The 16828-nt window shown below is 47.1% G+C and overlaps 1 protein-coding gene across 1 annotated transcript in view; it reads right to left on the bottom strand.

Moving 5' to 3' along the window:
* Positions 1-14293, bottom strand: part of SSPO (SCO-spondin) — a 160628-nt gene extending 146335 nt beyond the window's left edge. Inside the window, exons 1-10 of the mRNA XM_077916267.1 lie at positions 13863-14293; positions 12157-12348; positions 11033-11115; positions 9703-9873; positions 8284-8540; positions 4887-4989; positions 3789-3947; positions 2294-2457; positions 417-545; positions 156-303 (exon numbers count right to left, since the gene is read on the bottom strand). Coding sequence (XP_077772393.1) covers positions 156-303; positions 417-545; positions 2294-2457; positions 3789-3947; positions 4887-4989; positions 8284-8540; positions 9703-9873; positions 11033-11115; positions 12157-12348; positions 13863-13960 — 1504 coding nt within the window. The 5' untranslated portion in view covers positions 13961-14293. The remainder of the gene's footprint in view (positions 1-155; positions 304-416; positions 546-2293; positions 2458-3788; positions 3948-4886; positions 4990-8283; positions 8541-9702; positions 9874-11032; positions 11116-12156; positions 12349-13862) is intronic.
* Positions 14294-16828: the final 2535 nt, after the last annotated feature.

The following is a 16828-nucleotide window of genomic DNA, read 5'->3' as shown; positions in this document are numbered from 1 at the left end:
GGAGGAGGAGGAGGAGGAGGAGGAGGAGGAGGAGGAGGAGATTGTGGCCAATGTGCTGGAATCACACAGCCTTGGAGAAACATGCCTTCTGCTTTGAGGGGTCGATGCCCCCAAAGGCAGGTGCTTCCTGGGTGCCCTGCTCTGCCCCTGCTTACCACAGAATCCGGCCCGCCTCCAGCTGACGAAAACGCTCCTCTGGGCGCACTCGCGGGCGTAGCCGGCAAAGGTCTCGCAAACAGCACCAAGCCCGGCTCCGCTGCAGTGCAGGTACATGCAGGTGTCGTAGAAGCCCCTGGGGTCCACCTGCCAGAGACAGAGCAAGAGGCCGGACCTCAGTGAGGGTGTGGCATGAGCGGGCAAGAGGTTGGAAGTTAAAGGGAGGCTGGGGAAGGCGTGTGGTGTGGAAGACCCCTCACCTCCAAGTGGCATTGACCGAAAGGGCCGGAAAGAAGCTTCTGGCAAATGGACTCTGCCTCCTGCTGCTTCCCTCGGCCTTCCGGCGCTTCACAGCTGTGAGGCTCCTCTGCCGCGTCTTCACAGGGGATCTAGGGTAGGGATATTAGAGGTTACCGTCCAGACACTTTCACTGTGCAGATACTGGTGGCTAGGTAAAACCTCTTTTACAATACGATACGATAATCTTTATTGTCATTGTCCCATACAGAACAACGAAATTGAAAAAAATCTACATCAGACATTCAAAAACCAACAAGCCTGCTATCCCAGCTATTCCACCCTGGTTAGCCCCCTAAAAACTCTGATACCTCATAATTGAATACAATATACTCACATAGAGACTACCTTAAAGGTAAAGGTACCCCTGCCTGTACGGGCCAGTCTTGACAGACTCTAGGGTTGTGCGCTCATCTCACTCTAGAGGCCGGGAGCCGGCGCCGTCCGCAGACACTTCCAGGTCACATGGCCAGTGTGACATCGCTGCTCTGGCGAGCCAGCACCAGCGCAGCACACGGAACGCTGTTTACCTTCCCGCTATAAAGCGGTACCTATTTATCTACTTGCACTTTGACGTGGTTTTGAACTGCTAGGTGGGCAGGAGCTGGGACCGAAAGACGGGAGCTCACCCCGCCGCGGGGATTCGAACCGCCGACCATACGATCGGCAAGTCCTAGGCACTGTGGTTTGACCCACAGCGCCACCCGCGTCCCTAGAGACTACCTTATATTGCATTAAAAACCAAAATCACATTGGGATAGAAACTGTTTCTCAGGTGGCTAGTCCTAGTCTTTATAACCCTGGACCTTCTTCCAGAAGGCAGAAGCTGAAAGAGATAATTTCCGGGGTGCGCACTATCCTGCGCTATCTCTGCCGCTTTCTTATGGCACCTGGAAGCATAGATTTGATCCAAGGTGGGAAGAGTGCACCCAATTATTCTCTCCGCAGTCTTGACAACCCTGGACAGCATTGTTTTTCCCCTGGCCGTGCAGCTCCCAAACCACACACACAGACCATAAGTTAATACACTCTCCACAGTATAATGGTAAAATGCCATCAACATGTCCTTTGAGAGATTATTTTTCCAGAGGATTCTCAGAAAATATAACCTTGGCTGTGCTCTCTTCATCAGGTCTTTGCTGTTTTCTCCCCAGGTTAGGTCATCTCTCAACTCTATTCCCAGAATATATACTGTTTAGCAGAGTTTATCTTCTTTCTCTCGCGGACGTGATGAACAATGACGAAGTTATTCTAAAGATGACTCACAAACTCTGTGAACTCTCAGCCAAGAGATATTATTCCCAGACCAGGTAAAAGCATTGCAGTAGCAAATATATTTTTGACTGTTAAAATAAACGGGAATTAACAGCACACTTTCAAACAAAAGTCTGATCTCCAGCACGTCGTAAATTACAGGAACAGTCCTTCAACAGATTTCACAGGCAACACTCTTCGGACAGACGTTTGCAAAAACAAAACCGAGTGGCCTTCTTCTTCTTCTTAGCACTTCCAGCTGATGCCAATTAAGCTCAAAGAGCCATTCCCATACATAAAGGGAAAACTCTGGAACCTTCTAGAAACTTTCTACTTGTTTCTGGCAGAATGATTCCCTAACAGGGGGAGGAGGGAGAACTCAGAGGAGCCAGGGCAAATGCTCTCTTCACAGTGGCTCAAAGGGGAGAGCGCCTGCTTGGCATCTAGAAGGTCCAGGTAGGGCTGGGATTAAGCCCTGTCCGAAAGCCTGGAGAGCTGCCAGCCAGTGTAGACAGTATTGAGCTAGATAGAGACTTGGCCTGACTCAGTGCAAGGCAACTTCCTATGTTCCGACCTCTCTGCAAACCGCGGAAACGAACCAAGACAAGTCCTCAGGGAGTAAGCCAGTCGTTTGGAAGCGACTTTGGTCCGCGCTCGCACCACCTACCAATCCGGCGTCCGGGACGCGCCACGAATTGCCAAAGCTCGCCGCCGAAGTGGCCACATCGCCTCCCACGCGTAGGAAGTCGTCTGTGGGTGCAAGGAGAAAAGGTAGTGGGGTGCATGTGGGAAGGGTTCTGGCAGAGAAGGGTGCCGGAATAGCCTTCCCCTCTCGGCCACTAGGGGGCAGGCAAGTTGGGGTGGGGAGCAGCAGGGGAAGGGGCCCCTCCTGAGAAAGATCCCTGGGGGGGATGCTCACCCAACCGCCCCAAGGGAGGCGGAGGAGAAGGCGTCGGAAAGGTCAAGAATTTCATTGTTATTCCTGTAGGATAACCAGCTTCATATAACCAACATATTTAACTCCAATGAAGGTGTTAAAACCATAGAGTAAGGTGTCCTGCCAGGCTTAGCTAAATCCACTTCCCCTCACCTGGGGAGGAACTAGGTGATCAAGCCTTCGTTCACCCCCTGAAAAGCTCAACGTGTAAAGAGGTTCTGAGTTTATTGTTCCAGCTCAAACCTCATGGCTCTGATTAGCCACTCCTGATTTGCTATATACCAATAATTTAGGAGCTTTCGCCACTTTGCAACTAAGCCAAGATTTACTGCCTGTGCAATTTTTCTGACTGATGTAGGGGAAAGCACATGAACTTGACCTTGGAAGAGTTTGTAAGTAAACCCATTTTTAACTTACCCCATGTGTGGTCTTTTCCTATGCTGGGATAAGAGGGAAAATTTGGGAGCTCACAGGGGCATCTTTTAAAGGTCTAACAGACTATATTTCCATGCTTTGCTTTGTTGCATATTTTGTGATTTTAAATCTCTGTTGGGGTTTTCTCACCAAATTTGGATCTGGGCTGACAGGAGTTCCTCTTTTATACCTACATTTTTTCCTTGCACCAGGATTGTAAGGGATGGGTTTAGATGAGCTTGGTTGTCCCTTCCAATTCTGCACTTCTGTGATGTTAAGTGGCGCCACTGTTTGCCCTGGGGCATCCACAGGGATTGTGGTAGTAAGGGAGGAAGCAGGGGGGCAGTTACCCCCCCATCAAAGGATGAACCATAATCTCCAGATCCCCAGCTTTGATTTTTTAAAAATGTTCCTTGCATTTGTAGAGCCTGAGAAATAAGTCAAAAGGGCTCTTCTCATTTGCTTTGTGGGACACCAGCCTGCTCCCCCCCCATCTTTTTCAGTGGTTTACTTTGCCCCCCCCCCAGCAAAAGTTTTGCAGACTGCCTTCTAATGACTACCACCCACCCACCCCCGATACAAAACCCAGAGAGCGGCTACCTTGGTCCAATGCTGGCGAGAGTTTTGGACCTTTGGTGAAGAGCAACATGGTGTCAGAAGTGAGAGCTCTCCCTTCTGTTTCTCCTCCATGGATGAGTGAAAAGTGTGGGTGTCCCCCTACGTTCTTTACCTGCAGGGTCGTCGTTGTAGACCCCACACAGCCCTCGGGTGGCTCCTTTCAGGTCCGCCCCGATGGTGACGTAGACGGTGTCGCGCCCATCGTACTTGACCCGCACCCCCAGGCCGCTTTCCACGAAGACGAAGTCTCCCAGCCACCAAACACTGATCCCTGGGATAAAGCAGGAGAGGACTTGGTATCGGTGCCGTAGCACAAGCTGAACTGTGGACTCCACTCTCTCTTTCACAGACACACACTGCTTGGATGAGAGACACCTTAGAATTCTGTTTTTAAATGTTTTAAAAATGACTTGAATAAACATGGTTCCAACAACAACACTTGGCTGTGTTTAGACTAATTTCGCAGAGAGAGGTATCCCAAGATGGAGACAAACAGTTAAATACAGATCAAAGACAGAAATGGCTGAACTGAAACCACAAAAGAGTAGGCGGAAGTCAGCAAACCAACAAATTTAAAAAGGGACTGAATCCGGGAAGAGGGACTTTGTGGGTAGAATACCCTGGTATCGGTTCAAATTAACTAAATATTGCTTTTTGTTTAATAGGCGGTTTTAGTTTTGTTAATTTTTCGGTTTTGTCGCCGTGCAACTTTCTCCTTCTTTTTCCTTTTCTCTCTCTCTTTACTTCTTTTATATAATGCACATTTATTTTACATTCTTGACAATTCAGTTATGTATACTGTAATAACTACCATATTTTTCGCTCTATAAGACGCACCAGACCACAAGACACACCTAGTTTTTGGAGGAGGAAAACAAGAAAAAAAATATTCTGAATCTCAGAAGCCAGAACAGCAAGAGGGATCACTGTGCAGCGAAAGCAGCAATCCCTCTTGCTGTTCCGGCTTCTGGGATAGCTGCGCAGCCTGCATTCGCTCCATAAGACGCACACACATTTCCCCTTACTTTTTAGGAGGGAAAAAGTGAGTCCTATAGAGCAAAAAATACGGTATTTAGAAATATCTAATGTACCATTAATTTGTTTTTTACTTTTTTTGTATGTTATGTTTGTAATGTTTGTTTAATAAAATATAAATAAATTAATTAAAAAGTCTTCCCCCATCTCCCCACCGGCTGCTCCGCTTCCTCACCTTTCTGCAAGCGGGGCTCCCCCTCGGGCACCGCAGCGCCGTTCACGGAGACGCGCCGTCCTTGAGCCACAACCAGGTCGAGGCCGAACAGTAGGCGAAGGTCCTGGTGGGGAGAGAGGGTCTCATGAGGTTGGGGGGCTCCCAAATCCTGCTCTGGCCAGAGTCCCAGGGCTGGCCCAAGGCATTCTGGGTGCCCCGTCCCCCCTCCCCCAAAAAGCCAAGGTACAGAGTTAAGAGCCAAGGGCGCCCGACGCTATTTGAGGGGGGTCTCTCCCTAGGAGAAAGAGAATTCCTCCGGTGCCTCTTCCTAGGAGTGAAGAATAATCATCATAATTTTATTATTTATACCCCACCCATCTGGTGGGGTATGCAAGAAATAATATTTATTGACAATAAATAATTATAGACAATAAATAGTATTAAATTATATCTTTCTGCCCTTTCATGACACCTGAACTCAGATGTCTGAGGTGACAGCTTCACTCAACCTAAAATTATTTATTTATTTATTTATTTATTTATTTATTTATTTATTTATTTATTTATTTATTTATTTTCTGTACCTCACCTTTTTCCCTGGCAGGGACTCAAGGCAGCTCACAGATAAAAATAAGAACAACTAAAAACATAAGGGGGGCGGGGAGTGGAAATAATAATTAAAAAACAATTAAGCTCTTTTCTTTTTCTTTCTTCCTTTCCTTTTCTCTTTCTTTCTTTTTCCACCATTTTTATCTTGTTGTATCAAAAAAGCTTTAATCGGACTTCCGGTTGGTCGCCCAATTAATGACGGACGGGAGCTCTTTCGGCTGAAAGAGCCCCGGAGCTTTGAAGATTGGGGTGACCGCGAGAGCGTCACGGAACCCCCCAAAAAAACTCAGATTGAGCATTCTGAGGACCTGGTGTTCCGGCTGGTACCCTGAGCAACTCCCCCACTCCCCGGTAAGTTCTAAAAAGAGCCCCGAGAGCGAGTGGGGTTGGAGATGTGGACACTGTGGAATCGACTCGCTTTCTTCACTGCACGAAGCTCCACGTCCGGCGATCGTGAGCGACCAATTTCTCCGAAAAAATAAGATTGGAAGACTGTGAGTAAAAAGGATCTAAATTTGGATACATAATTGGACAGGAAGGGATTTAAACACAGAGGTCGATCCCTTTCTGCTGAAATAAAAGTGAAAGCAGCTACCGCTGACCGAAGCCGCAACCTGAAAAGATCTTTTTTATTAAAAAAAATCAAATAAAACTTTCAAACCCCTCTTTGGGCAGGGGGAAGGGGGGGAAATTCTGACAGAACGGGAACCTTGCACTCGATAGATCTGGCAGAAAATAGACTCCCAGTGAGGGAAGGCTAGACTCCACTGTTAGGTCATACAGTGGTGCCTCGCAAGACGAAATTAATTCGTTCCGCGAGTTTTGCCGTCTTGCGATTTTTTTCGTCTTGCGAAGCACGGTGTCGGGAAAGTTTTGGAAAAGCTTCAAAAATCACCAAAGTCTTTAAAAACCTCAAAAAAGGCTACCACACCGCGTGCTATGAGTTGCTCCTCGACGTCAAGTCGCAACTGAATTAACGGTGTTAAGAAAAAGGAAACAAACTTGCAAGATGTTTCCGTCTTGCGAAGCAAGCCCATAGGGAAAATCGTCTTGCGAAGCAGCTCAAAAAACCAAAAACCCTTTCGTCTAGCTAGTTTTTTGTCTTGTGAGGCATTCGTCTTGCGAGGTACCACTGTAAAGGGAGCGGATACTTTCAACTTTTGTTTTCCTCTTTGGGGAATGCAAAGTAACTGCAGCTGCCTGAACTGGCTAAAATACTGCATAGCTCACAGATAAAAATAAGAACAACTGAAAACATGAGGGGGCGGGGAGTGGAAACAATCATTAAAAAACAATTAAGCTCTTTTCTTTTTCTTCCTTTCTTTTCCTTTTCTCTTTTCTTTCTTCTCTCCCCCCCCCCATTTTTATCTTGTTGTATCAAAAAAGCTTTAATAAAAAATATGTATCTGTAATCTTTTAGAAACACGCAGATAATTACCATGGAAACAGCGCAGTCGGGCTGGCCATTCCCGTTTGAGGCAGGGCTGGCAAAATATCTGTCCACTCCTTCTTCCCAGGCAGCATTTCTACTCTGAGGCGAAGGAAGGAACTCTGCACATGCTCTGAGGGCCCCCCTCCATCCGCATTATGGCTGCCAGAAACTAGTTCTCCTGGGCAGCTGTGGGTTAGGGGGGCACTGCCCCACCAGCCTCGCTTTGCCCTCAGCCAGGCCCCACCTGTCCACTTGCCATCTTATTTGCCGCCAGCCCTGCCTGGCCGTTTCTTTCGCCTCCGGGTTACCCTTGTACATGGGTAGGCAAACTGAGGCCCGGGGGCCAGATCCAGCCCAATCGCCACCTCAGCCCAGCCCGCGGACGGTCCAGGAATCAGCGTGTTTTCACATGAGTAGAATGTGCCCTTTTATTTAAAATGCACCTCTGGGTTATTTGTGGGGCATAGGAAATCTTTCATTATTTTTTTTCCAAAATATAGTCCAGCCCCCCACAACGTCTGAGGGACAGCGGACCGGCCCCCTGCTGGAAAAGTTTGCGGACCCCTGCCCTTGTAGAATCCAGCTGTTGACTTCTGCCTTTCTTTTCTCTTTTTTAAAAATAAATTTTATTAGCATTTTCCACACAACAACACAAAAAATATTGAAAAATAACAATACACAAAAACCAGTATACAAAAAAAACCCCAAATCCATATATTACAAGTTAATAATATAAACACTAAAAAGAAAAACAAACATTGGCTTCCATCAATCCCAAAGCACCTCCTTGACCTCTCATTGTGTCTTCCTGTTTTCCTGATCATCTCTATCCTAGCATCTAGATATAAATCCCTCTTTCTTATCCTTTCACTTCACAAGGTTATTCCAGGCTCGGCCAGATTTCTGTCCTCGAACCTCGGCTTTTAAGGTATTCATTTAGGCAATCCCGTTCCTTTTTCACTTCACTTTTTGGTTTTTGTCTTATTATATCTGTCAGTTTGGCTAATTCTAAATAAATGGTTCTTCCCCTTTCTCTGCTGTCTCTGCAGTCTCTGTCTTTGCTGTTTTAAAACTCTCTGCTGGGTTATATTCACTCTTACAAGGCACCTTTGTGAAGTTTAATAACAGTTACTGTTAGTGCTGTGGGGGACTTCTGTCTTTCCTTGGCTCTGGCGCCACCTACTGGCAGCCTCCCTGCCTTCCGCCCTACCAGCAGCCGCAACCAGCAACCAGCCATCCACCACTGGTTCTGGGTGCGAAATCCGCCCGTCCTCCTCGCTGTCCTTCCTGCAGAATGGACGTGTTTGGGACAGGGGCAGAGATCCAGGACCTGCCCACCTCTGGCCCTGCCTGGCATGTGGGGCCGACGTCCCTCACCTTTTGGCAGTGGCCGGGCTTGCATCCCTCGCCGCCGGCGGACAGGTAGATGGCCCAGGTGCCATCGGAGGCGGCCGCCAAGGTGTAGGCGCAGCTGCCGTGGAAGTGGAAGTGTTTGCCATCGAAGCTGCGGTAGTGGAAGCCGGCCCAGGTGGCGCAGGTGGCAAAGGGGTGGCGGTGTCGGCGGTGTCGGGCCGAGCTGACCAGAAGCGCCGTGGGGGACGGTGGCCGGAGCAGGAAGGGCGAGGGCAGGTCATCTGGAGAGAAAGAGGGACGTGAGCTGTCAGGGGGGAGAGGACAAGCCTGGCAGATCAGATCAGAGGAAGTTCCTTCTTTGTGCAGCACAGAGTAAAACAGCGGAACTCCCTGCCACAGGAGCCTGGGATGGCCGCCAACCTGGATGGCTGTAAAAGAGGATGAGGGCTATTGGGAGGGAAGTACGTTTCCGAGCACAATTCAAAGTAGAAGAAGAAGAAGAGTTTGGATTTGATATCCCGCCTTTCACTCCCTTTAAGGAGTCTCAAAGCGGCTCACAATCTCCTTTCCCTTCCTTCCCCACAACAAACACTCTGTGGGGTGAGTGGGGCTGAGAGACTTCAGAGAAGTGTGACTGGCCCAAGGTCACCCAGCAGCTGCATGTGGAGGAGCGGAGACACAAACCCGGTTCCCCAGATTACGAGACTACCGCTCTTAACCACTACACCACACTGGCTGACCAGTGTTGGTGCTGACCTTTCAAGCCCTAAACGGCCTCCATCCAGTAGACATGAAGGAGTGTCTCCACCCCCATCATTCAGCCCGGACACTGAGGTCCAGCTCTGAGGGCCTTCTGGTGGTTCCCTCCCTGTGAGAAGTGAGGTTACAGGGAACCAGGCAGAGGGCCTTCTCAGTAGTGGCGCCCGCCCTGTGGAACACCCTCCCATCAGATGTGAAGGAAATAAGCAGCTATCCTATCTTTAAAAGACACCTGAAGGCAGTCCTGTTCCGGGAAATTTTTAATGTCTGATGCTGTATTGTTTTTGATATTTGGTTGGAAGCCACCCAGAGTGGCTGGGGTGGTAATTTTATTATTATTATTATTATTATTATTATTATTATTATTATTCGCTTCTTCGCTCAAGGCTCTGGCCTGCTCAGTCATGATCATTGAACATTGACAGATGTTTCATAGAGTCCTAGAATTGGAAGGGACCCGAGGGTCATCTAGTCCAACCCCCTTTCGCCCAGTGTGAAACGTGAACCTGTGACCCTGAAATTACAAGTTTTATGCTCCATGGGCGGAGCTGGCTCAGAAGGACCCACCTGCCGCACCCCACTGCCACCCCCTCGCCTCTTAGCGACCCCCAGGGAATTCCACTGCCCACTGCTGTAGTCCAGTGGGCATCCGGTTGGCAAAGGAGGAGACCTGAGGGTGCCCACCTTTCAGAGGCAGGTGGGAGCAGCTGAAGCAGAGCTGGGAGGAGCCGTTCTGCCAGCTGTGCCCCCAGGGGCGTTGGCAGCACTCCTCCATGCCCAGCAGAGAGATGTTCTGCAGTCCAGGCAGGTCTTGGCATTGCCAGGTGGAGAAGCAGCGGCCGAGAGACGCCTTTCCTGGAATGGCAGGGAAGAAAGAGATGAGAAAGGGAGAAAGAGAAACCCACACCCTCCAACATTTCTCCAGGTGAATTGAATTTTATTATTACTGTCACAGACCAGTTCCGGCTCACTTACGATATCAGAAAAATCATAAAGCGCAACGGGAATACATTGAATTGCAATTGGGTTTAGCAGAGACAATTCAGATTTAACAGCAGTTAAAAATATACATTAAATCTTGATCACTAAAATATAATCTAAAATTATCATTTTAAACATTTCTCCAGTGAAAATAGGGACATCCCGTTCCATAATAATAATTTTACCATCTATACCCCACACATCTTACTAGGTTGCCCCAGACACTCTGGGCAGCTTCCAACATATATAAATGCATAATAAAACATTAAACATTTTTAAAAACCTGCCCTATACAGAGCTGCCTTCAGGTAGCTCAGGGGTTGGATAACTCCATACCCTCCAACATTTCTCCAATGAAAATGGGGGCGTCCCATTCACAAAAGACCACAAGCCTTCTTATTAGGGATAATGTCGACTGAAATTAAAAAAGAAGCAAGACCACTCTTTATGTATGCAACATCCGCAGCCGGAATTTTAATTGCAACATATGGGAAGAACGAAATGGCACCTACAAAATCAGAATGGCAAGTTAAACTGTTAGAATATCTGCAAATGGCAAAAATGACAGGGAGGGTAAGAGGGTATTCTACGCAAAAAGTATATCAAGAATGGATTGTATTCAAAGAATATTTGAAAAATTACTGTGACAGCAAAAACCTCCTGGCAGATCTTGAATGAGTCTTCCAATGTATAGATAATATATTTAAAACAAATGCTTCTATTTAACCTTTTTTCTTTTTATTTCTTCTTTATTAAAAAGATTTAAGGAAACAATATAATAATATGATACTGTGTAAAATGTAGCAAGTGTGATTTAGGTGTTGTTGTTTTTTTTAGAAAAATTGGAAGTTTATTTTAGGTCTTTTTTTGTTTTAAATTTCTTGTATTTTTATTTTTTCTTCTGTATGGGATGGGATATAAATGGTAATATAGTATATTGATGTATAAATCTGTGAAATATGTTCGATAAAGACTTTTCTCTGGAGAATGGGCACCCACCCGCCTCTGGGGCCCACCTCTGGGGCGACCTTACCCTCCGAGCAATGGGGTCCGCTCCAGCCCTCACAGCAAGCGCGCACCGTGCGGTTCCAGAGCGTGGGTCTCGTGTCCTCCGGCCTGCAAGGACAGAACAGCAAAAGAAGAAGAAGAAGAAGATGATGATAAAGCTCTGATTTCTCACGTCCTGTAGGAGAGGAGGACAAGAAACCGGCTCACGTTGTGCGGTCGTTTATCCCAACGTACGTAAAACAGCCGTGCTCCACGACTGAAGTTGATCTTCCCAAATAATCATCACCCTTCGTCTTTATAGAGAGCTTTTCCAAAGCGTTTGCAGCATCGGCCTTACCTTGAAACCCTGAGGACATCCCCGTCAGGTGGTCCCCACCCTTTGCAATACAATGGTACCTTTGGTTCTCAAACTTAATCCATTCCGGAAGTCTGTTCCAAAAGCAAAGCGTTCCAAAACCAAGACACACTTTCCCATAGAAATTAACCCAAAATGGATTAATCCGTTCCAGACTTTTAAAAACAACCCCTAAAACAGCAATTTAACATGAATTTTACTATCTAACGAGAGCACTGATCCATAAAATGAAAGCAATAATCAATGTAAAGGTAAAGGCAAAGGTACCCCTGACTGTTAGGTCCAGTCGCGGACTACTCTGGGGTTGCGGCGCTCATCTCCCTCTACTGGCCAAGGGAACCGGCGTTTGCCTGCAGACAGTTTTTCTGGGTCATGTGGCCAGCATGACTAAGCCACTTCTGGCGGACCAGAGCAGTGAACGGAAACGCCGTTTACCTTCCCGCCAGAGTGGTACCTACCGGTATTTATCTACTTGCACTTTGGTGTGCTTTCAAACTGCTAGGTTGGCAGGAGCAGGGACCGAGCAACGGGAGCTCACCCCATCGCGGGGATTCGAACCGCCAACCTTCTGATCGGCAAGTCCTAGGCTCTGTGGTTTAGACCACAGCGCCACCCGGGATGTCCTAAGGAAAAGCAGGACACTCAGAAACCAGGACGGCTTCTCCAAATCAGGGACGTCCCTGGAAAATAGGAGCACTTGGAGGGTCTGCCTCAATTCTCCCACCCTCTTCTAGCCCATGCTGGGGGGGGGTCCTCCCCTTCTCTCTGCCCACCCCCCCAGCCGCCCTACTCACTTGTAGATGTAGCACATGCTGGTGGTGCCAGCCTGGCCTTCTGCCCTGCCGTGAGCCTGGCGCATCCGGTCCTGGTCGAGGTGCCAGCCCGCCATGTTGTACTGGTAGACATCGGCGCAGGGCACCATCTCCTCCCGCCGGGGGCTGACCACTTCCTCCTCCATCACCTGCACCATCCTCTCGCACCAGCGCCTGCGGGGGAACAAGGCCCTTGAGGGACCAGCAGCTGTGTGCCAGCCGGGCACCCTTGGCCTTCCTGCCCAGGACCTCCATGCCAGCCTTCTCCTTCTGACTGGGGGGCAGTGTCAGATTTATGTATTAGCTGAACAAGCTATAGCTCAGGGCTCTTAGGGCCCCCCCCCCCCAAAGTTAAAGGAAAAAAACCCTGGATGTGCATTTCCAAAATATAAGATAACAAGCAAATAAAATAAAGCGTACATCCAGCAACAGTGTTTTGTGTTGTGTAGGCTCCTATGATGTAAGTCCTGGGCCCCATCTGCTCGCCTGCTCCCTCAAATATCCCTGGTTTGCTCCTTTCTATATATAGGGTGCCTACATTCTGCTATTTATAATTATTAGTAGTTTGCATCATACATTTATTTACACCTATTATTATTTCATGTTATAGGATGTTTCTAGAGACTAGATTATGAGTCCTTGTAAATTGTGTTTCTAAAGGAACTTTTGTTCTTGCCAAATGCCAATGTGTTTGCATTATTAAGTTTGTTATGAATAAAAAAATCTTTTTAAGTTAGAGCTTAATAATTGTTTCACTATTAACATACTTCTTCATTGTATTTCAGTTCAACAACGACTTTGATGAAATACGTATTTTGTTATGTGCAGTTGGCTTGAGATACCTGTGAGGTCCATAAATGACCCTATAGCATAGATTCAACACAAAAAAACAGCGACAATTTGTTGTTGACAAAGGACAGCTGGACTTGTAAAGGGCCCCATTACCTTCAGTAGCTGAGGGCCGCATCAAACCTAAATCTGGCCCTGAAGAAGTGGCATCAAGTTTCTCAAGATGATTCTTACCTCCCTTCGCAGGCAGGAGCCAAGGAAGCTCATTGGCTTCAATAGGTTTACTCTGGACCACTTAGGCCACATCTGCCACCATTCAACTAAAGCACATGGGTACCACTTTGAACAACCATGCTGTTATAAGAAAAAACCCCTGCTCCTTTTCCCTTATGGGGTACCCAAGAGTCCTTAAGTGGGTTCCCTATTGGTAGGAGATAGTAACAGAGGCCAACCAGAGAATATTGAGAAGCAAAGCAGCTAGTAAGCCTGGTCTTTATTAAACTGTTGCAACAGGGTCCCCATTCTCCACACGCAGGAGGGAGGAAGAGAACCCCGAGCCATGCGCACAAGCCCTTATATAGACTTTTGAAATTGCCACCCTGTAGCTCAAGGCCACCCCCCAAAACATCATACATACATCAATGAAGGGGTGGTCTTTTTCTTATATGTTTTAAAATTTAATAAATATCATATACAGTATATAGTTGCATTTTCTATTTTACACAAACAGATTAAAAACACAAACATATACATATGTTTTTAATAAATATTATTTTTTAATTTATAATAGTGAAATGATAAAGGAAAAATACACACACACACAAAATAAGTACTAACAGCGCCTGCACAGACATGGACAGCCCCAGAAGGAGGATGGGGGGGAGGCATCTGTTCCTTACCCGTCATCCAGCGCCAGAGTCTCCCAGAGGCAGAGCCATGCCAAGGTGCCCAGGACCAACCTGTGGCAAGCCCTGGGGGGACGTGCTGCCTCCTGCATCTCTTGGGAGGGAGGGCGCCGCTTGTGGAGTCTGGGCCGGCCAGCCTGTCCCTGGAGAGAGGGAGGGTATTATTATCCTAATACATATGCAAATATTAATAGCCTCCAAATTGGTCTGGAGAAACTCAACATGGCATTCTGTTGGACACCCCCCTATCCAACTGGAGAAAGTGGACAGGGAAAAAAAGTTTTCCTCCCTCTCTAATAAACACCAGAACTCGTGGACTTTCAATTAAGTTGAATGTTGGAAGATCTGAATCCAGGAGAAAGTCTTTCTTCACACAGCGCATAGTTGAATGATGGAACTCCCTGCCACATGAGGCAGAGATGGCCAACTTAAACAAAGATTGGACAAATTAATTGAGAATAAAGCTGTCTGTGACCACTAGCCGCAATGGCTATGCTGTCCCTCTACAGAGGCAGCACTGAATCCCAGTTGCTTGAAGCCACAGGGGGGCAGTGGTCTTGTGTTCGAATCCTGATTGTGGATGTCCCAGAAGAGCCATCTGGGTGGCCACTGTCAGAACAGGAAGCTGGAACTAAATGGGACATTGGCCTGATCCAGAAGATGCTCTTCTTCATTTCTTATGTTCAAAGTGTTCCCCAACAACCCCAAACTCCCTTGTTTTGGAAAGGGGGAAATAAATTGAGTCTCCTCTCCACTCCAGGCACCATCGGGTCTCAAACTCCATCCCAGTGCAAGTCCCTCCAGCCCACTGTGCAGACCCCTCCCCCACTTACCTGATGCTCCAGTGGAGGGGGGGGGGGCAAGGCGGACGAGCTCTCTGCTCCGGAGGACAGGAACTGAAGAGAGCAGAAGACGGCTTCTTGGGATGGGGGCATTTATAGCCTGCAAGAGTCGCCAGCTTGGGAACATCTGGAGCGTCTGGGATTGGAGCATTCTTCCCCCATGTCAATGCAGCTTTCTGGGTTCAGTCTGCCCAGTCAGATGGAAACCCCCCACAGGCCCCCTTCTCTCCCCCCCCCCCCCATCCCAGGATCCAGAGCCTGTATCCAGGAAAGAATTTGGCCACACAATTTGCCGGGGGCGGGAGGGTGGAGGTGGTAGAGGGTCTTCAGATGCCCTTCCCATCTCCTCCCCTTTTGCTCCTGGGGGGTTCTGCACAATCTCGCCTGCCCTCCCTCTGTCTCCTGCCTCTTAAAACAGTTTTTTTTTTTTAATGATTTCTTAACAAACAGAAAAGTGCAAACGTAACGAAAGGAAAGAATCAGAAATGTAAGCCATCAAGCGTCACAGCCCAGGAGGAGAAACGTGAAAAGATGCAGGGGTGAATTCTAAGTTAATAAGCGTTAAGGAGAAATTACGCTCTAAAATGTACAGGATTTTGTTGGATTGGTCAGTGAAAGATGAGGAAGTAAAATCAGCGACGATTCAATGGGCTAGAGATTTTGGATATAACATTCAAAGGTCAGCATGGGATAAACTTTGGAGAGAGAATCTAAAGTTCATGGTGTGTTACACTCTTAAAGAAAACTACAGCGGTACCTCGGTTTAAGAACAGTCCTGTTTACGAACAATTCGGTTTACGAACTCTGCAAAACCGGAAGTAGTGTCCCGGTTTGAGAACTTTACCTCGGTCTAAGAACGGAAGCCGAACGGTGGAAGGGCACTGGCAGCGGAAGGCCGTATTAGGGAAAGCACGCCTCAGTTTAAGAACGGTTTCGGTTTAAGAACAGACTTCCGGAACGGATTAAGTTCGTAAACCGAGGTACCACTGTATTTGAAAATGCTGTATCGATGGTATTTGACACCCAGCAAGTTTACAAAAATGTACAGAACCAGCTCTAACTTGTGTTGGAAATGCAAAGAAATAGAAGGAACTATGTACCATATGTGGTGGGAATGCAAAAAGATAAAGGAATTTTGAGATATGATTTACAATGAGCTTAATTTTTTTTTAAATTTACCTTTGCCAAAAAAAACCCTGGAGCCTTTCTTCTAGGTATTATAGGTGTAGATATACCGCAAGATTTGAGGACGTTATTCATGTATGCAACCACGGCCGCAAGAATGCTATTAGCCCAATGCTGGAAAAGAGATAATACCAACAAAAATGGAATGACAGGTGAAATCATTTGAGTACGGTGAGATGGCAAGATTATCAGAGAAAATTAAGAATCACGGCGACCAAAAATTTAACAGAGAGTGGGATAAATACAGACAATACCCAAGAGATCACTGCAAACACCTGAAATCTTTGGCAGGCCTTGAATGATTCCTGCAATGTGACATAACTTATGGAAATAATGGATAAATATAAACTAGACATTATTCAATATGCAGTTAATACATAAATGTAGAGGACCCATGTTGGGGTAGAGGAAAGTCTCAATACTTCACTATGCAACTTTCCTTTATTTTTCCAACGCTTCAGTATTTCTTTTGTGTATATTTTTGATGGAGAAGGATAACTGTGATGTATTTTAAAAAACCAATAAAGATGAAAATGCAGAAATTCAAGTTAATAGGTTTATTGTTCTAGCCAAAAGCCATGATTAACGTGCATTTGGCAATAGTGTTAATAAATAATACAGAACACCCATCCATCATATAAAAATCCGTAATATGACATAAAAGGAGGGCTGCCCCACCTGCTCAGTGGCCCGGAGGTGTTTTTGTGTCCCTAGGATGTGCCGCTGGGGGTCTCTGAGCTACTGAGCCCAGACTTTGTCTGCAGAGGCCTCCCCTGCTGGCATTTCCATCACGCTTTCCTGCCCCAAACACGGATCTGGGCTTATCCCTACTTCCTGGTCTCCAGCTCATCTCTGCAAAGAATGCAAAGCCCCCAGCAGGTCACTTGCTCTCCTTTGGTCCAGGTTGTCATTCACCCCCCCCCCACACACACA

This window comes from Podarcis muralis, chromosome 12 (assembly GCF_964188315.1).
Source record: "Podarcis muralis chromosome 12, rPodMur119.hap1.1, whole genome shotgun sequence".
Lineage (NCBI taxonomy): Eukaryota > Metazoa > Chordata > Lepidosauria > Squamata > Lacertidae > Podarcis > Podarcis muralis.
Note: the sequence above shows the minus strand (reverse complement) of the source record. Positions and strands in the feature narration are given on the sequence as shown.